The sequence below is a fragment of the Dunckerocampus dactyliophorus genome, chromosome 11 (assembly GCF_027744805.1).
Source record: "Dunckerocampus dactyliophorus isolate RoL2022-P2 chromosome 11, RoL_Ddac_1.1, whole genome shotgun sequence".
In the NCBI taxonomy this organism is placed as follows: Eukaryota; Metazoa; Chordata; class Actinopteri; order Syngnathiformes; family Syngnathidae; genus Dunckerocampus; species Dunckerocampus dactyliophorus.
Window position 1 is genome coordinate 6,539,123 of NC_072829.1, and position 24,719 is coordinate 6,563,841.

The 24,719-nt window shown below is 41.2% G+C and overlaps 1 protein-coding gene across 5 annotated transcripts in view; it reads left to right on the top strand.

The window, feature by feature from the left end:
• The window catches only part of lingo2 (leucine rich repeat and Ig domain containing 2), a 252,837-nt gene extending 230,468 nt beyond the window's left edge, over positions 1-22,369 (top strand). For 2 of the 5 annotated variants that reach the window (XM_054791870.1, XM_054791871.1), the window contains exons 5-6: positions 7,184-7,256; positions 17,654-22,369. In XM_054791870.1, the coding sequence (XP_054647845.1) occupies positions 7,224-7,256; positions 17,654-19,507 (1,887 nt within the window). In that variant the 5' untranslated portion in view covers positions 7,184-7,223 and the 3' untranslated portion in view covers positions 19,508-22,369. The remainder of the gene's footprint in view (positions 1-7,183; positions 7,257-17,653) is intronic. The other 3 variants (XM_054791872.1, XM_054791873.1, XM_054791874.1) reach the window with 2 other exon arrangements.
• The last annotated feature ends 2,350 nt before the right edge of the window (positions 22,370-24,719 follow it).

Consider the following 24,719-nt stretch of genomic DNA (forward strand, 5'->3'; position numbering starts at 1 on the left):
TTATTTCTCTCGAAAGCTTCACCATCATATTGGCCCAAACCAAAGCGTGCAAAAAACCGAGATGATGTGAGGGGAAAAATACACACACGCGCTGCTATCAAAACTGATAAGGTTGGTGTGAGGCTTTGTTGTCTTTGGCTACGAGCTGCAGAGCTGAAAGGAATTTATTGGCGTTGTGCTGTGAGGTCAGAGGTCAGATCTATTGATTTGGAGGAGGAGAGAGAGAGAGCGAGGAGGAGGAGGAAGCAGCGCGCCAGCACAAAAAGCCTTAATTAGATGTATGAAAGGGAGTTGTGGATGCATTTGGAGGAAGAGATGGAGAGATGTCTCACAGGTATTTTGGTCCACATGTCCCGCCAAATGGACCTGATGGCACTTCATGGAGACACTTTAGTATGTGGAACTCAAGCTTCTGTTATGGATTATCATCTGGTCCTGGATGACCTCCAGTTTGCTCTGATTTGAAGATATATTTAACACAGAAAATCATAGAAATGCAAATAGTCTTAATACTTTATTGCAATGAATTTACAAATAATTGCATGGTAGACAATCCACAAAGTCAGAAAAATTGCAGTAAAACAGCAGAATATAAATGATGGGACAAGTGAACATGTGGGTGCAGGCCAGCAGGGGCCAAGAGAGGGTGGGGGCATCGCGCTCAAGTCAAATGGCCTCGCATGAGTACGCCCTTAGTGAAAAAAAAAAAAAAATGGAGGACATCCTTCATCAGTCATTAAACGAAGATTGTGGAGAGAAGGTCTTCATCCGTCCCCATTACGCCATTAGCATAGCCATGTGAGCCAAGTGTTGTTATAGTTGGTGTGTAGTGGAGTACACAGCGAGTAGAGCTGCACGGTAGTGGTCAGATGGTCATGGTAGTGTTTAAAAAAAATGTTTTTTCTAAAAATAAGTCTGGCTGCTATGATTAATGAGTGCGAGGTTGACTGAGGAGGAATATGAATGTGTTCCACTTATTAAGAAGTGAAGTTCAGCTGCTTGCGGATGCACTTGCGAGGAAGGACAAAGCGGTAGTAGCTGTTGCAAGGTTAAAATGTTCGAGCCTAATTTTGGACCTCGGAAGTTGAACATGCAGGGGGATCTGTTTGGATTTTACCTTTATTTCCACCATTGAAAATGATCAATAAAATAAATATAGAGGTTGAACGTTGCTTTTCCAACTTTAAATGCTTTGGATTGTAGCCATTACCATTTTTGCTATTTGGGTTATCATCAGAGATAGCCTTGTAAAAGGGTAGAAACAGAATTAAAGCCAATGAAAAAGCAGAGAATACAGACGCTTTTTCCTCTCTGAATTCTCCCTTGAGCGCCAGACTTTATTTCCCCCTCTGATTGTTAGGCGCTAACCTGCAAAGCTTGAGTGTTATATTGACATAGATGGGTGTACAGTGGGGCAAGCATGAGTAATATTATATTATATTATATTTATTTGTTACTGTATATACAGTTTAAATAAGATTTTGGAAATACAGTATAGCACCTTTTTTATCACGGTTAATGGGTTCCAGACCCGACCCTCGAATCATCCATCCATCCATTTTCTATGTCGCTTATCCTCACTAGGGTCACAGGGGTATGCTGGAGCCTATCCCAGCTGACTTCGGGTACACCCTGGACTAGTCACCAGGCAATCATATAGACCTGGGTGGCGAACCCGCGGCTCTTTGCCGTTTTCATGCGGCTCTTATGAAGGCATGAAAGCATATTGAAGTTTAGTTCATTACCGTGTTTGTGTGCACGTTTGTGTGCGCTTTGCTTCAGTTTATTACGGTATTTTCACTTGCATGCACATTTCATGAAAATATCTTGAAGTTTCCCAGTCGGATCGCGATCTTTCGCGAGTTTCTTTCGAAAATGTGTGGATGAACACAGGACGTTTTTACCAGAGTGGGAGAGTTCTGGGCAAGCCACTCTGCTTTTCGTGTCAGGCGTCTTTATCGCATTTCAAAGCTTCAAATCTTCAGCGACACTTCAGCTCACTCCACGCAAACACCGACCTGGAATTTCCGAAAGACACTGAACTTTGCAGTCACATAAACTTGGCTGAGCAAAGGTATGTGTGTGAGGAGGGAATGATGTTCATGTGTATGATGTGGCTCTTTGCAGTAACAGTAAAAAATGTGGCTCTTGAACTCTGACTGGTTGAGCCACCTTTGATATAGACAAACAATTATTCACACTCACACTCACATTCATGCCTTAGAGTTGACAATTAAGCTAACATGCATGTTTTTGGAATGTGGGCAGAAACCGGAGTACCCGGAGTATACCCACACAAGGGGAGAACATGCAACCTCCACACAGAGATGGCTGAGTGGTTAGCATGTTGGCCACACAGTCAGGAGATCGGGGAGACTTGGGTTCAAATCTCTGCTTGGGCATCTCTTGTGGAGTTTGCATGTTCTGCCTGTGCGTGCGTGGGTTTTCAATCTTTTCAATCTCCTGATTGTGTGGCCAACATGCTAACCACTCGGCCACCGTGTGGCCCAGACCCGACCGTGATAAGTGAATTTCTGCAGAGTACGATTAGTTTTTTAGAAATCAATATTTTCATAGTTAGAGTATGGAAAGCCTGTTTACGACCTTCTAAATAAAGTTTTTAGCATTATTAGAGCCCTCTAGCCATGAAATAATTACACTCATATTACCCAATATAGTACACTTAACAAGAGTCTAACAATAAATAAGAAATAATACAGACTCACGCATGTTAACATTAGGAGAGTTCCGTGTTGCTGTTCCTTTTCTGGCCAGTTCATCCTGCGGTGGCTAGCGTCCCATCAATGTAACATAGCGTAACATTACTGACACCCAGTGACCATCTTTGAATGTGTTTTCTGAATGCCTTATATTTATATTTTAGTTCATTTAGCCAGTTTTATGCTTGAAAATATCGGCCAAAAATGTCAAACGTACTTAAATATGCACATTTTTGACTAATAATAATAATTACACAAAAAATATTAATTCAACCACAAAACAGAATGGGTTTTTTTACATAAATATTTTTTTTTTTTACATTTTAATAGTATAAATAATAATACATACAGTACATAATATGCTATGTATATAGTGGCCAGGGATGTGTGTATTTACTCAACTGTTCATACAGGTAACGTGTTAATTATAGAATAAGGCCTTTTATTTGTACTACTAACAATGATGTATACGTGCTGAATGAGCCCAGTTTATCATTTCACTTAGAATCCGAATCCAAATCAGCTTTATTCGCCATGTATGTTACCGCACTCGGAATTTGACTCCCGCCTAACATTACTCTCTGTTACAAAGTACAACAATGGTAAATAAAGTTTACATATAAATAAGAAGGAGAATACTAGTACACATATTTACATAGAAAAATATAGATAATTGTAATTATGGATTTACAATATTTCAGGTTACAAATTCACAGTGTGTTACGGCAGAAACGTATGTAGTGCAAATGTTCATGGGTGCAAATAGCAGTGGTTGGTAATATAAATAATAAAGTAGTACATGCATATATACATACATACTTGTACATACATACAGGTCAGCCTGGGGGGGCTGGGGAGGAGGGGTTTTTGTTCAGTGTTCAATAGTTTGACAGCCAGGGGGAAGAAACTGTTTTTGTGTCTGGCTATTTTGTCGAACAGTGCTCTGTATCGCCGGCTGTATCTGTATCCTATCTGTAACTCTTATATTACAATAAAGTGTACAAAAGGAGGCATTCATTGAGGCACGGCGTCTGTTGGAGTGGAAGCCAGTAATATGCTGAGTTATGTTTTGTTTGTGCAGCATTTTCCATGGCCTGCTGGATTCATCAACATGACTTATGGATCATGTCATGAATTAATCATGAAGATTCTTGTTGAGCTTGTGGAATTGTATTTGTATGTAATAATTAATTTATTTATTTTCTGATTTTATTTATGTTTCTTATTCATTCAATACATTCAGGACCACGCAGACTTGTTGGTTAAATTATATCCCTCTGTTCTATTTTAAGCGGGGCGATAAAGAGCAATCACATCTCCTCAATGTAAATATAATGGTGCATTAACATTTATATTGTATGAGAGCCAACTGGGTGGAGAGTCTTTTGGAATGTGCTGCAATGGAGCTGCTAATGTGGTGCAAACTGGTCTTTAACCAACTGTCAATTTGGACGGTCCAGACTATTTCTCTCCAACCTTAAGTCCTCGTACATTTAATTATCCTATTTATTTTTTTACACTCCGTCTATTCTCTTGCCTGTAACCAAATCTCATCATTTTTTAATAAACGATGAAACACTGGATTAACTCGGCTCACTTAAGGGATGAACACACGAGACGAGGCTATTATGACTCTGCACAAACTAAAAGGCTATCGGACGCACAAAAGCGCAAGCGACTCGATCTAGCTTGTTTATCTCTAATTAACACGGATTAATTGAGCTTCGACTTCGCCGCACAAGCCAAGCGGAAGGCTGTTTGTGCGTGGGGGCCTCTTAGTGCCCCGGAGCTGCTGATCCTCGCTCTTTCCAAGCACTCCATCTTGTTGCTATGGTTGTCTTAGTGCAGTCAATGCGATACATGCATGGCCACAACATTAGGTACACAAGCGCCTGCTAGTCAATGTGAGACTATGTGAAAAGTAAAAAAATGTAATACATATTCATATAGTAGATATACCATGTAAGTATGGCTGTAATGGTATGCTATAATCACGGTTCCATACGTACCTCCGGTCCTATGGTCATGGTTTGGTTCATTTTGGTACAGTAAAGGAAGAAAACAGCTGGAATGATTTTGAAAACAAACATAAAAACTACGGAATAGAAGGGTTTAGATAATATAAGTCGCATCAGTCAAAAAAACGAAGAGGAAAAAACATACATGGTCGCGTTTACCGCTATTTATGATCGCGCTATTATCAGAGCAGGCTTTTTTTTAGGAGTGTCAACATCATTAAATTCACAAGAGAAGTAAATGAAGCCCGAGGGAGGGGGCAATGTTCCCACCTACAAGGACACAAACTAAAGCTACAGAAGCTGAAATAGGTATTTTTTTAAGGCCATGGATACGATAAAAACATACATGTTAAGTCATTCAATCCCAGCCATTTTTCAAAAGACAACCCCTTCAGTATCATCAGTATCATCAGGAAAAAAAGTTTGTTTCTACCTTTTTCCGTTGTTTAGTAATCAGCAGTAGAACATAGGTAAGTTTCGGGAAAATATCAGTTCCCGGCTAGAAAAGGGAGAAAACCAGCTTTTTGTGAAAAGATACATTTCAAGGGTAATTTCACATTGACAAAAATATGTTTTGCTTTTGTGACGGCTGAAATATGTAAACAACTATACCAAAAGAAACAACAGAAAAAAGGCGTTGTTTTACATCAAAATAACAATTTATTTACAAATATAACACCATGAACTATATATAATTTTCAGATTTGGAAATGAACTATGTGTGCACGTGTGCCCGCGTGTGTGCGCGCATGTGCACGCGCTAAAATTCCCCTACAATAACCTTGCGCACGCAACACTCCCCCACGCTCTCTTACTTCCTCCTTCCTGTCTTGTGTGGTTTTTCCATCCACATGATCCCTGCCGAGTGCATATCAAATGCACTTCTGCCACCTTGTGGCCATTTTTATGATTTAAAATTGTTCTGAAGTGAAATGCATTCGTGGAGAGTTGCGTCAGCTTCCCTTTTTGCCTCTTGAGCAAAAAATCTTAAAGAGACGTATAAATATGTTGTTGGGATGGCGCGTTCGGGTTTATAAAACTACGTCTTTGGTATTGAATGAGTTAATAAAAGTCAGAATCTGAAAGGAGACATGGCGCCCTGACGCATCCCGATGTGTAGAAACAAACAGCCATATTTTAACAAATGAATTAAAATAGACTAAAAATCAAACGTGTGTATCGAGTTAGTCAATGGCAGCAGCTGCAATCTCCAAGCTAGAAATAATTAGTAGGGCTTTCAAATTATTTAAAATTGTCATCAAATTAATCACAGTATTCAAATTAATTCATCATGATTAATCACCATATGCCATTGTGTGTGAAATATGCCCATTTATGCTGTATTTTATGAACAGCAAGATGAATGACAGGACATTATACAGGTACATATTATGAATGTATGTGTGTTTTAATTAAATATTATTAAATTTTATGCAAAATTCTTAAATTTAAACCAAGCTAAAACATACCACGCATGTTCGAAAATGTGTTTACTCAATGCCAGTCTCTTTGATAGCAGCAGAACATTTGAATCACACTTTAACCGCGTTATTATGAGCCATTTGAGGTTGCGTTCAAAGACACCACGTAACTGAGTGTAGATGTATTTTCTGGGATTTCCGAGCATACTCAAATGCAGCAAATTGTACTTCTGTTGTACTGTGCTAATCCTCTTTGTCTTTCTGTTTATTTAGCGCTCACATACACGCATAATAAAGATTTCCTTGTGATTTTCGGTGTCAGTGAATGCACCTCGCTGTCGTCTTGTGGCAATGAGGAAGTGGACAATAAGGACAATGAGTGAGACGTGTTTGTGAGTTGGAGAGAGATACTGTATATGATGTTGGAATTGCACTGCTGTTGATGTGTTCAGGTCAGAATGTAGTTATTAGAGCAGCAGACTCTGTGTGTGTAACTCTGTGCGGATGCTATTGTAGCTTCATCTGCCACCATAACAGAGCGATGGGGCTTGACATGATGCTCGTGCGTTAATGACGCTAAAGATTTTAACGTAATTAATGAACAAAATTACTTACCTCTGTTAAAGCGTTAATTTTGACAGCCTTAGTAAAAAATGTCCTAATGAAAACACGTCATTTTTCAATCCACAGAGGTATCATATAATTATGGTTGCACATTACTTACAGACACATACACTCCAAGGCGTATTACTACAAGCGTATTAGGAAGTATTCCATCACAAAAAGTGTCCTGCATGCTCTGTATCATTCAACATGTGTGACTACGTGCATCACAGGCTCAAAGCAATGAATTGTTGCAGCCACTAGGTAGAGGTACTGCAGTTACACTTCTCTTGGAACACCTCCGTATTGTACTGAATGTTCTATGCTTACAGGTATGATCATGAATACATGTGCCATTGCAGCCCTATGTATAAGGTACTTGAGATGTGGCTAAAAATAATCATATTTGCATTCCTATTAGACCTGATGCCTCATTTTCTGATCTGCACTGCAAAGCCCTGATGATGCTGCGATCTCCCGCATCGCACATAGAGGTGAGAAGGTGCCATGGAGGTGTTTCTCCAACATGGCCCCTGACCCACATTAGTGCTTGCTCAGATCCTGAGAGGGAAATGATAGCATGAACACTTGAACTCGGACCCTTGCATTTCAAACAGGCCTTATGGTGTCTCCTGCTTTAAGGATACATGGTCATAAAAAGTTAGTAATAGTGACTTACATCATCAAAATACAAGAGAAGGGTTACATTTAATAAGGATGGCATGCAATGGACATCTATTGAGGAACTTTTCAATGCAACCATCAACATGTCAAAGCCTTCATTCCTAAACTAAGTCAGTAAAAACAGAAATAAGCATGTCCAGTAGGGACGTTTAGCCCCTCAGTGAGATGGACTCCATTTCTAAACTCCACGCAAACACCACAGTTGAGGTTTTTTTTTTTTTAATTATTAATATTCTAATTGGAGCCGCTTGAGTGTAGCAATCACGGGTCAGTTTGCACATCATTGCCTCTCTTCCTGCCAGGCACAGTGGACAACCACCACTCATGTTGGACTTGAAACTATTTACTAGCCAATTAGACATCCCCCCCACCCACCCTTCGCTCCAGCATGCAGGGAAGCGTAATTAGGAAAATGAGAAATTAAATCAGTCAGCAGTAGATTTAACTCTACGGTGGGTTCACTACATTTCAAATCTCATTCAAACTGAACTCCATGTTGAAAATCTGTGAGGCTGATGTGGGAGGAAACCGGAGTACCCAGAGAAAACCCACGCACGCACGGGCAGAACATGCAAACTCCACACGGAGATGCCCAACGCAGATTCGAACCTCGGTCTTCCCGATCTCCTGACTGTGTGGCCAACATGCTAACCACTCGTCTACCATGCGGCACTGATATCATGAGATATAATTTACAGCTTGATTTTGCTATCACATCTTTCTATATCTGTTTGACCTATATTGCACTGGAGCTACATGTCATACACCTCCATTGAAGCTTACAAGAAATGTGATCTGAGAAAATATTTGTAAAATATAGAACAGCTGGAGAATTACTCAATACATGTTGTGTTCTCGTTTGAATGGGTCATGTTTTTTTTTTGTGTAGCGCTTTGAAATATTGTTGTTACCTGATCTGAGCCCCCATTTTCCTGTTGCTCTTTTCTTGTCACAGAGTCTGAATTCATGTCTCTGTCAATAAATACCACCTTATGTTCAAAAATCCCTGTTAGTGTGCAAAGTAATGCTCTGTTGTTATTCCAAGCATGTGTCTTGCTGGCCTGGCCTGGCTGTGCTAACGTGACTGCGAGCAGTAACAGAGCAGCAGTTCGATGTTAAATTAACCACAGCAAAATCAAATGAAAAAATAACAACACTCACTAGCTACACAACCTGCTGAGCAACAATATGATTTCAAACATTTATTTTAGTTGTTTTCTCCTGGCGAAGAAACAAAGATAAGTTAGCTTTTATTTATTGTGTTATTTGTAGATACATAATTCGATCGATGCGGAGGAAGCAGGACTTTTGGTTCATGTGTAGCGACACGTGTCTCCAATGCTCTGGCAGGAAAACTTTCCCTCACGAGTTTGGCACGCAGCAAGTTTCAAAAACACGGTACTTTACTGTGGTTGATCGCATTAACATAATGTTGAAGGCCTGTTCTCTGCTGCTTCACGTTGAACAGCCCACAATGGATTGCAAACAACAGTACTGTACATAATAAACTGGGTTCTTGCGCTGACACCGAGCAATAACCCCTGTTAGTTTGAAGAAGATTGGTGGGGAAATGTGACCTTGTGGGAGGCTGATATGCTCAGTGGAGCAGCTGTACGTTCACAGTTGACTTCATGACGGCCACTTTGTGTTCACGCTGAGACTCTTAGCCTCGCTTGAGGGGGGAAAATAACAGTTGTAAACATTTTTGGTAGGTCTTTCTTCTGGCGGGTAAGCTTGCACGTCCCCCGACCGCCGTGAGGCACTTCTCATTTGGCCCGTGTAGTTTGAGGATTTAGATAACAACTTGGCCTCTGTGCAATCAACCAATAAAAAGCCACTTGTGAAATTGGCCCGCGTCTATCTCCTCGGGAAAGGTTTTCCGACTGTGTTTGATGTGTTCCCCCGGCACTGATCACTGCACATAATGTGATTCCCCTTCACACGGAAAAGCCTCCCTCACTTTTGCGGGCGGGAAGACATTGGCTTTTTTTTCTACCCGGCAATTATCGACACCCCCTTTTTTTAAAAAGGCAAAATCAAAGCGTTGCATTTGGATGTTTTGACTCAGGAAGACAAGTTTCCGGAGGAAGAGCCGCATCAAATGGCAATGAAAAGGAGAGTAAAATAAATTCCCAGAGTGCCAGAAAAGGCGTCAAAGCTGCGAGGCGGAGTGAGGGGAAGAAAGGAACATGATGTTTAATCATGCAGGGAGAGAATGTGCTACATCGTGGCCTCATCCGGCACTCCTCTGCATCATCATCTCGCAGCGCTGCCTCCAACTTGTCCTCGGTTAATTGGCTGAAAACACCAACGAGCTCAAAGCGACCTCCACTTTGCCGCGGACGTCTCTTACTCACGCTGAGGCGAACAAGACAAAGAAGAAGAATGGTGTTTGATGTCTTAATTTCCCGCATAACGACAAAATAACAGTGCATCAGCGTCGGGTCATCACAAGGGAAAGTTGTTAAATCATAATTTCATTTTAATGAGGCTTATATCTCATAATGACGCCGCCCTGAAGGAAAGATGTTATTAACTTGCAGGTTAGTTCGCAGCGCAGAGTGTGTGCAATTAGCCCACCTTTTCCAAAGTGCATCAGCCGGCTATCAAATGGGATGGTAATGAGCGGGAAGAGAGGGCGCTCCTCCTTTTGCCGCATCCATTAGCGAGAGGGTCCTCGCAAAGGGCGGCCGTGTCGTTGGCTCATAATCAACTGGCGCCAATCATCAGGCGTTTTGTCGCCGCAGGAAACCTGATTTACCAACACAACAGTAGAAGTGAATAGTTCCAGAGGGGGCATAAAACTAAATAATTTCAATAAACCCAAGATTGCATTGCAAACAATAGAAGCAGCCACAATATTAGGAACTCAATCAAATGAGATCTTAACCTGCCAAAACAGTTTAATATTGTGCTTGTAGTTTGCAGTGATGTTAACACTTGCATGTCTTTCTAATGTTTGGACCCCATCACGATGTGTTTAAGGCCACTACATTCATTTAAGCTAACTAGAGGTGCTTGATATTGTCTTTCTTACCAATATCCAATACAGTAGTTCCTCGTTTATCGCGCATAATTGGTTCCAGACCTGACTGCAATGAGTGAATTTCCGCAAAGTAGGATTCAATATTAATGAACAGAATATTTTTGTAGTTAGAGCATAGAGAACCTGCTTATGGCTTTCTAAATACGATTTTTACCACCATTAGAGCCCTGTAGACATACAATAACATCCCTATAGTCACCTATTAGTCTTTGTTACAACACATTGCTTAACTGTAATGTGCAGGCTACAGAATCACTGCAGGGACATGAGACGGCCGCTGCTTTAAGCATACCATGCCACTGAGCTAACTAGTTAACCTTCTTAAGACAGGGTTTCAAACAGAGTAAAGAAGAAGGACAAAGTAAAAAAAACTTACCACTTCCACACAGAATGGCAGGAGACCTGTTTTTTCACTGTCGTGTCAGACATGCCATGGCTGACTCCATGCAGTGTGAAGGTAATGTACAGTAATTTCATGTGTCATCAATGTAACATTACTGACGCCTAGTGGCCAGAATACTACGAATGACTTGTCTTTCAACTTTTTATAACTAATAACAGTCAATAGTCAACCACGAAACGGTCATTTATTAATACATTTTCTAAAAAACACAATAGAGTGAGGGAACGATGTTCGAACCGCGATGTAGCGAGGGACGACTGTATACCGTAATTGTCCAACACCTTATTACCAATCCCAATATCAACCAATACCGATACAGACAGAAGCTCTTCCCTCAAAGTAATGTCGGGTCACATCTCGTGAGTTGAATGAACAAATTATGCTTCTTTTGCGGTGGATACCGCTGGGGGAAAAGTGCATTCCCTGATACTACTGTTATCTGTTTACATCTATAAGATAAATTTTCAGACTAGGAAATATGCTAGAATATGCCAAGAATAAAATGCAATATGAAATATTAATAATGAGGCCAATGTTAGCAGAAGTACAGTGTATGTCACAGCAGTCCTTGCGTGAGTACTCAGAGTACTCAGTACTCAGTCGGAATAAACACTATGAGGCATCAATCAACTGCAAGAAAACACGTTTTTATAATAACAAGGGGAAAAAAAGTCAAATAAAAAAAAATAAAAGGTCAACCCTGCAATCTATTGGTCACAACGAGATACAACAAGCACACATACATTTGAAAGATTAAATAAAGATAGTTGTTGCTCCAATTTATTTATTTTTTAAGTGGATAAGTATTAAAATGTCAAAGTTGTGCTATGTTGAGCGTTGATAAATGCAAAGACTAGTAGGGTTTAGTTGGTTTAATAAATCAGTGTTAACTTGCGCATCAGAAGGTCATTCTGATTCTGATACATGCTCAACATTATTCTGTCAGCGGTCGTCCCTCGCTCTATCGACGGCGACAGTGTCGCTTTTAGCCGTCATAATCTTTTGAGAACTCCTCATAACGCTCCATGATAATTAATTACTTATTTTTCGTCCCAATACACCAGGCTACTTTTTTGAGTGGAAGTAGAATAATATGACGTCAAGCGTCCCCCACTCATGTGAACGCGCACTGAGAACAGAGGAGAGAACCGGACTTGACAAAGTTAGCTGATAACCACCGTTGCAGTACCGTTTGGGGAATGTAGGTTTTGTTGAGCTGCAGAATACCCCCAATATCCGTGACAAACCAACATCAATACATCACACACACGGGCGCCTTCCCATGATGACGGTTTGTGTCAGCGCTGGTCAGGTCAAGAGGTTACCACACTGGCTCGCTCTTACTCTGATTACACTCCTTCACACATCGCTTGCCATTATACTGATTAGACACCCTCTGTGTGTGTGTGCGGGTGTGTGTCATTGTGTGTATCCACTTTGATTGAGCTCCATTAATCAAGTCACCCCTGTATTAGGATGACCGTATTTTGATGATCGAAAACGCGGCCCGGCAATGAGATACTCAAATGATACTCGAAGTTTGCTTAAAGATGCCCTATAATAATTTTATATACATTTAAAGTATGCATCCTCTGTATACGTAGAAAAGAAATAAAATGCAAAAAAAATATTTAATTTTTAAATATTTAAAATGGTTTAATTAATGTATATTTATTGTATATTTTATTACATATACATTAATTAAAACAAATATTAAAATGAAAATAAATACAAATACGTTCTTCAATCTGTATGTTTAGTTTGAAAAACAATGAAAACAATTTTCATCACTTTCTTAAGTAAAAAACAGGACGGCCAGGACAGGATGTGATAACGGGTCTTTAAGGACCACTTAGAGTAGAAGATGTCTTTTCCCCTCATGGCATTTTTGTAAGACATTAAGTGCTTTAGCATTGCTGTTGTGCAGAGCATGTGAAGTTGTCCCACTTTGTAATGTGAGAAGTTTTCGTCGCACAAACCGAAATAAATGTGGCGAAAAGCTGTTGAAGTCTAAAACAGCCTCATGCACATTTGGCTGCGCTTTTCCAAGTCAGCAGCAATGGAGAGCTGGCCATATGGCACCCCGCTAACTATTGTAATGAAGCGGAGGCGAGAAGCAGCTCAGACACTGATTTTATGAAGAATCACACATGAATGCCATGAAAATAGTGAATATACAGTATCTCGTCTGGGCTTTGTGAAGGTTAATTCGACAGGAATATGCTCTGTTGGTAGGTTTACGTTGTATTCCTTTGCAAACAAGCGTGCCATCATTATTATTTTGCATCGTAGACTGCTGGTGTATGAGCAGCCCGTGAGGGGAAATGCAGATGATTCCGCTCCCTGTTTAATTTTAGAACAGCCCATGACACACCAAATTAAGCAGGGATGTTCCGGAATCTTTGCAACCTGTCACCCAGTCTGTTTGCGAGCGTCGGGTTCATAGAGCTGCTCGCCTTCGCGCGTAAGCAGCCGACATGCCGTGAAATAAATATGAAAATCATCCGCTTGTGTTTTAAGACCATTTTTTGCAGAAGAAAACAAAGATTCTAAATTTGTGAGCCAAGAAGTTTTCATGTTGTTTATTTTCATTTGGCGCAGAGTGTAGGGGGGGTCAACTACTTATTACTAAGAAGCCTTTTAATCCCTTTTGGCTGTGTAATAGTCTTTAACAGCCTGCGTGTTCAATGATTCCACATTCAACTGATTTATTCAGCAATGCAAAACTCTCACAGAGGAGTTTTTTGTATAAAGAGTTGCTGCACAGCACTTAATAGGCAGAATTTTCACCTTTCTCAGAGTTTAGGTCAGTTTGGACTGCAAAATGAACACAGTGGAACTTCTAAGGATGAACACGCCTCAATTTTTCTCTCCTTCTAAAACCTTTCCCCATAGGAAATTCTGGAAATTGAAATGCTCTGTCTCAGGGTCAAGCTGTGGCCACCATAAAAGTTTAACAACTTTACAAGTAACATGCTTACCTGACATACAAGTGTAATAGAAGCTAGCCCATGTGAGAGGGACGTTGTGCAGCGGATTCCTCCAGCTGCCTACAGGATGCCAACATTCAAATGTATGAATGTCATTATATCTCACGCCTCTTCCTGCTTTGACTTAGTTATGTTTGTTGTCAGCTAATGATAGCGATGTGGCTAAGTTTAGCTACTTTTTTTGAATGTATGGCCATCATGAGCACACAATGACTCCAAAGTGTCGGTCGCTTCTGTGAGGCTGCTTTTGTGTATGAGCACACGCTACGGACATGTACGTGAATACCAGACATGAACCCCAGTTCAGGGGGACAAAAATACGTCTGTTGACTTTTTGGTTCAGACCACCTGACTTGAGATTTGTGGTGTAACTGTGTTAGATAGCAAAGAACTAGAGTCAACCTCTGATGTATTGGTATGCTAATAGGTTGCTAAAAAGGATGTTTTGTGATTAAAAAAAATACACTACGACCACAGTAAGATGTGCAACATATTGGAAGCTAACCCAAAAACGTAGGCATAGCGATGCAAAATTTTGGTGTAAATTTCTTACATAAACTGAAAAACATGCTAACCGAGGCATACACTAACCGAGGTTCCACTGTACTATATTTGTGGTAAACAATTTTTATGCAATTGAATTTGTAATTGTGGAAAATGCAGACATTTTGGTTACACTTTACAAGAAGGTACACAAAAATACAGTAGTTATTGAGGAACTAATGAAGAACGGATGAGGAACTAATGCAGAACTAACGAGGAACTAATGACTAAGGCACATACATTTTGACTAGTTACTGAGGAACTAATGAGTAACTAATGAGTAGAATACTTACTGAGGAACTAAGGCATGTAAATTTAAAGTAGTTACTGAGGAACTAATGAAGAACTAATGAGTAACTAAGGAGTAGTGGTTAGGGCCAGCCAATAGCAGGGCACATATAGACAAACAACCATTGACATTTATGTGAATCTACAATTAAACTAACATGCATATGTTTGGAATGTGGGAGTACCCGGAGAAAACTCACGCACGCACAGGGAGAACAACCGACTTCACAAACAGAGATATGAACCCAGGTCTTCCTGTGTGGCCAACTAGGCTACTGTGCAGCAAACAGTCCCTTTTAATAGTAAAAGTGAAAACCCCGTGCTGAGGCTAATCATTCTTTTGGAATAACAGCCACAAAAAGCAGAACAAACATACACACAGGCATTTTATTAATTTGATTCCGGATCTTACAGCTTAATAGGTGACTTTTAAACTTCCGCTGTGATTGCTCCCTACATGTGCGTTTGGACTGCAATTTTAGAGATTATTAATGTGGCAGCATGTGTTTTTATTACTTTTACTGCCTTTGTGGTGCTGCTCATAATTTTAAGCTTCCGGCATTAAATGCCTTTTGACAATCTCTTAACTGCGGCGCAGTTTTATTATGACCCGACCACTTTGGCCAAGTGGCTGTTTATTTCACCAGTGTGATAACTGTGTTTTGAATGTTAGATTTGTCTTTTTTAAGGTGGCAAAAAGGACTTATTAAGCAGCCAAAGACAGTAGCGAGGCACCGCAATCGGCTGCAAACATTGCACTTCTGTGCACGCATTCATTTGACACCGTCATTGTGGTGAATTATTAATGACAAGACTAATTATAGGCTGACGCTACGATGGCAACCAACACCACACAACACCCTCAGCCGAGTGTGTATTGATGTTTTTGAGGGAGGGGGGTTATGATATACAATATGCACAGCAATATCAGTGTGGCCCTTCAGCCGCTAGTTTGTTATTCTCCATCCTCTCCATCGTTATCTGCTTGATACTGCGTCATATTATTGGATTTAGATGACACATTACAGAGACAAATGCGTCTCTATGGCACATATTTATCGTTGGCAGCTGATGTCAGCATGAATCATTGGACTTTTGACAAGTTTCTGCTGAGACTCGGCATAAACATAAACGCCCCAAAAAGCAAGGAAAGACGAAGCCAGTATCACCTGCAGAGGAGTTGAATATTTGATGCCACATCCACTCATTTTGACTCACCAAATAAAAACCACATGAAATATTCATCAAGAAGCCTCACTCATTTAGTCTCAGTCCAAAAGGAACTTGCATGGTACAAAATGAGTGGGTTTTTTGAGAGGGGGTGAGGGATTTTGACGCCCATAACTAAAACTGTTCTCGAAAATGAAGTCTGGTCAACCATTTGTAGTGTGTAAAACGTTATTCCTCCAGTTGACAATTATGCTTAAACGGTCGCCTCATTACGCTGAAGTTCACCAGCTGTTTCTTGCCTGCAGGCTGCAAATGTTGACATCTTATTTGTGCGAGAGTGCTCTTTTTTATGCTTGAAAGATCTGCAGCAACGTGCATGTATCTTATGTCATCATTGTGAAATGATCTAATGAATATAGTTTTATTCTCATGGAAAGTGTTCACTCGCCCTCCCCTCAAAAGTCTATATGCAATATATTTATTTTGTGCACTCAGTGCTTCTGAAATAGTAGGGCGGGTCTCCCAGGGGGGCACGCAGTGAGGTGTAGGGGGGAACTAATCATAAAACTTCTTCAAGATTGACAGGCCTGTTAAAGTCTTTATTTATCCTTGAGCAATGCTGGTACCCGCAACTCATACAGTGATTTGTACAGATAAATTAATATTATCAGGTTATCAATAGTATTTAAAATCAAATAATTTCGTAGAGTACAGAAAATCTGTTTACGACCCTTTAAATACAGTTTTTAACATTATTACAGCCCTCTAGACCTGAAGTAATATTCCTATAGCCACCTTTACACTTGTATTACCCAATAAAGTAGACAAAATAAATAAAGTAAGTAATGACTCGTGCTCGTGTGCGTTGCGATGTTCTGGTGCTAGGGGAGCTGAGTGGGAGTTGGACAGTAGGTGATGTTGGGTGTTGGGTGAGTTGAGTTTTAGCAGTAACCCGTGTAACAGCAGCCCGTGTTAAGGGATAATTGTGCCTGTCGTGAGATAATTCGAACCTGTAACCTGTTCAAGTCTGGTGCTTGTGTGTCTCATCGAACATTACAGTACTGACACCGGTGTCGATTACTACATATCATCACAACGTCCTTTAATGCATCTTCTGAATGCCTTTTTTATGCTTGAAAATGCTTAATTTTGGCAAAAACTATGTAACATTCGTTTAAATGTGCATATTTTAATAATAGGCTGAGTAATAATAGTCTGTTTTCAACCATGAAACAGCATGATTGATTTATGAATATATTTTATAATCTATTAATATGTAATATATTAATCTATTTTACCTTGATAGAATAAAGCTGCGGAATTTGAAGCGCACAGTGGTGAGGGATTACGTGAAATGAAAATATTATGTAAATAGTTCCATTAGTAATGTCACTGAATAATAGTAGGCCTATCTACCTACCCTACCCTACCCTACCTACCTACCTACCTATCTACCTACCTACCTACCTACCTATCTACCTACCTACCCGTCTCTCCCTCCCTACCTGTTTGTTAAATTGTTTGTTTTATCCTACGCATATTAATGGAAGCTGCTTGCTGCACGAGGCAATCAAGTGTACTGTAATCTAATGACAACAAAGATGATTTGTTCTATAAAAGTGTTCTTCACTACTGCCACTCACCAGCTTACAGTATAAAGTGCCTCCAGTAAGCCTACAGAATTAAATTGGAAAGTCTTAAGAGCGATCCCGATGTCCAACCTGAGTCATTAACTTGCGCTTTTCTGTCTGTCTTCCTGTCTTGTAGAACCGTGACAGAATGGTTGACTGTTTGAGCAAAGTCATGCTGCACACGCTCATCTCATGCTGGCAGCCAGTCCTGGGACTGGCCCTCATGGCCGTCTTCGTAGGCCCCTCCCTGGGCTGTCCCTCCCGCTGCGAGTGTTCGGCGCAGACCAAGGCTGTCGTGTGTCACCGCAAGCGCATGCCCAGCATCCCAGACGGCATCCCGGGCGAGACCAGGATCCTGGACCTGAGTAAGAACAAGCTGACCATGATCAACCCGGATGATTTTGTGGCCTTCCCGGGTCTGGAGGAACTGGACCTGAGTGGGAATATAATCAGTTATGTTGAGCCGGGCGCCTTCAACGCCCTCTTCAGCATGCACCTGCTCAGCCTGAAGAGCAACCGCATCAAGCTCATCCCTCTGGGCGTCTTTTCCGGCTTGACAAATCTGACTCGGCTGGATATCAGTGACAACAAGATCGTCATCCTCCTGGATTACATGTTCCAGGACTTGCACAATCTCAAGTTTTTGGAGGTGGGTGACAATGACCTTGTTTACATATCTCACAGGGCATTCAGTGGACTTTTAAGCCTGGAGACGCTTGCTCTGGAGAGGTGCAACCTCACTGTCGTACCCACTGAGGCCCTGTCTCACCTTCACAACTTGGTTAGCCTCCACCTGAGATACCTCACTATCAGCACTTTGCATCCGTACTCCTTCAAAAAGTTATTCCGGCTGCGTAATTTAGAGATAGACAACTGGCCCTCGCTGGATCACGTGCCAGCTAACACCCTGCACGGCCTCAACCTGACCACCCTCTTCATCACAAACACCAACTTGTCATCCTTCCCCTATCAAGCCTTGAAGCATCTGCCCTACCTGACACACCTGAACCTGTCCTACAACCGCATCCGCCATATCGAAGGCGGGATGTTAATGGAGTTGATTCGGCTCAGAGAGTTTCACCTGGTTGGCTCTCAGCTCACCGTTATTGAACCGTATGCCTTCCAGGGTCTTCGCGGGCTCAAAGTGCTCAATGTGTCTCACAACCACCTGGACACCCTGGAGAAAGGAGTTTTCCAGTCTCCGGAAGCTCTGGAGGTCCTCCTCATCGACAACAACCCGCTTGTGTGCGACTGCCGCCTCATGTGGATCTTACAGAAAAGGCACTCTATCTTGTTTGGGGACTCCCAACCAGAGTGCAACACACCAGAGGGTATCCGAGGCAGACCTTTCAGGGAGTTTCAGGAAAGCCTCCTGTCCTACTATGTGACCTGCACCAAGCCTAAAATACGAGAGAATAAAACCCAAACCATCACTGTAGATGAAGGCCGGCAAGCTCTGCTGCACTGCAGCGCTGAGGGGACCCCAAGACCCACGGTGTCCTGGGTGTCTCCACGCCGCCGTGTCCTGACTGGAAGGAACCACGGCAGGGTGACGGTCCACAACAACGGTACGCTAGAGATCAAATCGGCAGAGGTGCAAGACGGTGGCGTATACCTTTGTCTTGCTTCCAACACCGCTGGGAATGACACCCTGATGACCTCATTGGCCGTCAAAAGTCTTGGATCGCTGTACGCAAACAGGACCCAGTATTACACTGATCCCAGTAACACCACTGCCAACGGGACCGCCGGCGTCACCCTGGGTTTGGACCTTAAGACTATTTTAGTGTCCACCGCTATGGGTTGTTTCACTTTTCTGGGAATGGTCTTGTTTTGCTTCCTGCTCCTGTTCGTCTGGAGCAGAGGCAAAGGCAAACATAAAAACAACATTGATGTTGAATATGTGCCTCGCTCCAAGTCCAATGGCACCAACGTGGACTCTGCGGACATTCAAGCTGGCCCTCACCGTTTCAACATGAAAATGATGTGACTTGTTTTATACTGTAAGTGTGGATTTATAGAAGCTGGATTGTGGAAATACCCAAAGTACATTCTATTTTTTTGCAAGTAGAACCACCGCTAAAGGACGAGTGGTAGCAAAAGACTTTGGGGTCTGGTAAAGACAACGAGCAGTACCTGAAATCCGTGGATAACGCTTGGATACTATGTTTCAAAGAGCAGCGGGACATCAGAATTGCCAGCAGGCAACCTCTTGGATTCGGAGTGAACTGTTTCCAGGGAATACGTGTCATTTATTTCCTTTTTGAAATTTATACACCCAAAAAGAATGCCCTCCTATTCTGAGTTAGAGCTTCAGACTCAGCTGAACCCTGTACAGTACCAATTTGTATCCAAGCTAATAACCTTTGTTGAGTCTTGCGCCATGCTTCTTCACACATCCAATCAATGAAAACGACCATCGTTTCCTATGTTAAATACTTTGCCTATGTGTACCTAATGCTTTGTTACGTACACCTACTGTATGTACATACTCATTCAAAGAAATGTCCATAGCAATATTCATTGGATGCATTAGCCAAAATTGATATAACCCTATACTGTATGTTCAGCAAAAACATCCTTCAGACTTTTGATGTTTCCATGGATTCAGGAAGGGCTTCTATGGGTGATTATATGTCCCTGCTCCCCCAATTGACTCCTAAATAATAATAATAATAACAACAATGAATATTATTTATCAATGAAAGTCAAAGAGAAAATTTTATTTATTAATACAGTTCAGTAAAAATCTGTCCTCAACTGCTGTTGGGCCTCCAGTATAAAACTTGGACCAGAACAACCCTTTGTCCTATTTTTGTGTCTTTTTACTTGCTTTAAGTGTACCTTTGCCCCGAGGCAAAATACATGCGTCAATTTTTGCTACAGTGATATTTGCATCGTTTTCTTTCCCCTGTAGAGGATTTGGACTTTGCTGTGGTAGTTCCTCATTTTGTTGTTGAATCATTTAGACTGTAAAAACTTCCAAAAAAAAGTTCAAATAAAAAAAGATGTATGTGAAATAAATGCAGATGTATTTGTACCAGTGACTCTACTTAATGTTATTGACCACATCAGACATCACTAATGTCAAACAGGCTCTCGGGACACACGTTAATGTTCGATCATTTAAAAGTCTATAATATATATAAGTCAGTGGTCAGGGACTGTATATGCTGTATACTGTAGCTGATTCCTCCAGCTACCCAGAGGGCGCCAACATTCGAATGTCTGCTGATGGGAAACTTTCACTGAATTGAGTTTTTATGAATCGCTCACTGAGTCGAGTCACCCGTTACTGAGTGCATGTACAGAAACTTGCGCAACAAGTTTTTAATTGGGTACTCTATTCACTCAAATCATCGGTAACACGTGCAGAAACTTGCGTGAATTGGGTACTCAGTTCACACAAGTTCCGCCGTCTCCCACATCTTGTCCTGTATTTAATCACGCCCTAACACATTACCTGGTTTACTATGTAAATGTAGCTATAGCTAGCAGGGGTTAAGATGTGAACGAGCTAACAGACGGGCACCCCTGAGTCCAGGTTCAGTAAAAACAAACTCATGATGTTGAACGAATCTCTCATCAAAGAAATGACCAGTTTCAAAGTTGGTGGTTGGGGTGAACTCTGAATCTTCGTCCAGTTCACCGTCGGGTGACACTTTGAAAGGCTTGGAGAAGTTGAAAAGGGAGTCTTTGGGAACAGGTTTTGAACACCGCATTCAACAAGTGTTTAGAAAATGACCTGCTTTTCATTGTTTTTCATTGGGCCATTAAATTGAGCGGCATTAGGGCACTCTGCCGCACGTGATGTAATCCCTGAAAAGCTGCTGTGTGTAGTGTTGACAAAAAGCCAAAGAAAAAACAAACATATGCACAGTGTTAGTGTTAGGGAAATTTTCATTGTCAAAACAAAACTCACCAAACCCCTGTCAGTTTCAGGTTCACCGTCTTAGATTTATTTTACGGTGTGATCGATTGAAGCAAAAGGATACAATTTCAGTCGGCCGTCCCAAATAGGGAGACATCCCCTCTGCTCCTGGTTCCTCTGAAAATGCCTGCCCTCTCCCAGCTCAGAATTCTCCTTATACTGTCCCATACCCCACGGGTCAAGGGAAGTGGAGTCTTTGATATTTCCAAGGGTCCTCTTTGAACTTCTACTTCTGGCTTGCTTCTTGTGACGGAACATCCTGACTCAGTTCCATTTGGTCAGATTTCTCGTGGGAGGCCACCCTGTCCGCATCCCCATTTGGTCTGCTTTCTCATGGGTAAGTGTATTGCATCGTGGTTCCGTCCTCCGAGTGTGGTGTATTCCACTCATAGAGCTTTCCTCGCACAGTCATGATATCCCTGCGATGTCTTCTCTTTTAATTAGCACTCTAGTGTTATGAGTGACTGAAGTGAGGTAGACTTACAACTTGCAACCATTTGGGCTCTGTATAATTATATTCAAATAAAAACAGTCTAGAATATATAAAGTTTCTAACAAATACATATGTGGGGTCTCAGGGAAATACATACATGTTTACATACAGTATGACCAATATTATATTTATTATCTGTATGTATACATATATACCATACCCATGTTATATACTACACCCATCATGTCATTTTTACCGTTAGCATGCTAATATATGACCAGTATATCTTTTCAAGAGCTAATCATCTAACGCTTGCTGAATTGAAGTCTTGTAAAATTGGGAACGTAATGCACAACGGCGGTTCAAATTCCCAGGTTCTCGCAACTTGAGAGGGCACATTTTTCTTGAAAATATTGGTTGCATTCCAAAACTTAACAAGAATTTGTCCTCAGGTTGCTTGTGTTGTTCTGTTTTTGGAATCATTTTCGTGCCGGTTTTTGAACGTTCTTCTTTTGGAATTTGTGTCTTTGGTTATACGGTGTACAGTATTGCAGCAGTGTGTTTTATTTTGCAGATGTACACTACAGGGATGCCAGATGCATGTCAGACTGGCTGCCCTGTATATCAATCGAGCGAGGATGGATGATAGGCTGACGATCGCCTCACATTATGATCAAGACACTACAACAACATTGAACTTTCCCAGTGTGAGTTTGTCTTATTATCACTTATGTCTACTATGTTAGGTAATAGGAGTGTAAATCTGACGATAGGGATGTTATTTCATGTCTACAGGGCTCTAATAATGGTTAAAAACGTATTTAAAAGTTCATCGGCAGGTTTTCTATGCTCTAACTACAAAAATATTTCATGTATTAATATTAAATCTTACTGTGAGGAAATCCACTTCATGGTCAGGTCTGGAACCAATTAACTGCAATAAACAAGGGATGACTGGATAACAATTTTATGTCCATACAAAAGAGGCATACTTTAAATGCATTTTTCATATCTCATTGCCAGGTCCTGGTTTTTGCTAATGAAAATGTGCTCAACCTAGCACATTTCTAGTATTTAAGCATTATATCACGCCTCTTTTAGTTTTGTTTATTGTCTGCTAATGATGGCAATTTGGCAAAGTTTAGCTACTAACATTTTTTTAATTGTTGATCACCTCTATGAGACAACTTTTTGTACGTGAATACCAACAGCCATGAACAATTATTTCATTCAGGATGAACAAAAATTGATGACAATTTTGATGCAGTTTTGTACAATCTGTTCTTTTAAACCACTGTTAGTAAGATATGCAAGCCGGCGGTGCTGTTTTTGGTTTAAAAAGTTGCATAGAGATCCCTTTTTAAATGAAATGCATCCATTTTCTCTGCAATTGAGGCTTGTCAAAGTCCCAAAAAACTTCTTTGTCTGTGATTTTATAACAAGCTGCTGCCTCCTGTATATTTATACAAAGAAAAACTCCTCCCCAGCATGTATTCATTCTTTAACCAGATCTACATTTCATCTTTGAATCTTTGAACCAGACAGACTATGACAGCTGGAGTCTGTTGACATTATCCCATGTAGAAACTGACTCATTTTTTGGTCTTTGTGTTTCCATGGTGACAGGCACATAATATTTCATGATATTCTCGTGATAAATGGCTTTGTTTTGGTATGAACTTAGAGAAGTCCACTCTGGATGCATAACATCCATTGTGCTTGTGTGAATCCCTAAACCACACGTTTCCCTTTGTTGGTTTACTTTTTGAACACTGTCCCCTCAGAACTCAACCAAAGAGGACCACACAGACCTGCAGAAAGAGGCGGGATCAAGCCTTGAGAATATGAGAGTCTCGGTGTCTGAGTGCGGGCCGCCAGGATTTGGATGTGTGTGCTTTCATTAGTGGAGGCTTTGCTTGTGTCTCAGCTCCCTGGCGACCGTCCCCTTTGCCAAATGAGCTCCCGTGTGAGCCTGCACCAGCACAACGTCCAAAAACTGTCTGGCTGCAGGGCGAGGAGCCGAGCATGCGCCGCCATTTGTCTTCTTGCTCACTGAAGGATTTGTGGATGTCAAGCTAGCAATTTACCAACGTGCGATTAAAAAATAGTTCTTACTTCTTCTAAAACCATTTAAATAACTGCAAAGACTTTTTTTCCATACAAGCATGGTTGATGTGCCTTTGTGGTTGTGTTTTTGCTTCCTGGGAAACACGGTTGACAAAGAAGAAACAAGACAAAGGGAAATTAAATTATTTGCCTGTGTAACTGTTAACGATGAATGTTGCTGCAAACTGGTGCAAAAACATTGTAGGTCCCCCATTATGAAAAACGGGCTTTTTAATGGTGTTCTAACAGTAATCTGAGTCCCTAGAGCCTGTTTATGAACACCAAATGAGAGAAAACATTTATCGCTTTCTCTTGTTTACTGTACTTTGGAGAGAAGAGGCACTTAAATGTTTGCTGTTGAAGTTGCAGCTTTTATATGACGTCATGAAGGAAAAACCCTCCTTCCCAGCTTGATGAGCCTGCCCCATGTACACAACCATCACTTTGTAAAAAAGCAGGCTTCGCTGCACGTCTTAAAATAAAGCCCCAAGCGCTGTTGACTATCAGTCAGTCAGCCGCAGGCGTGGGAGCCGTAAGGTTGATCATTTTGTTTTTCTTCAGCGACTAGGCTAATCTAGCTTGATGTTGCTGTTGAAATGTGAATGTAATGTTAGCACTATGCTAGTGTTCTTAACGTTGTGTGCGATATATGGCATCTATTACGTGCACAGTAGAGCTTCTTGGAGCCACACACTATGTTGGAGACATGCCTGGACAAACAAAGCTTGCTAG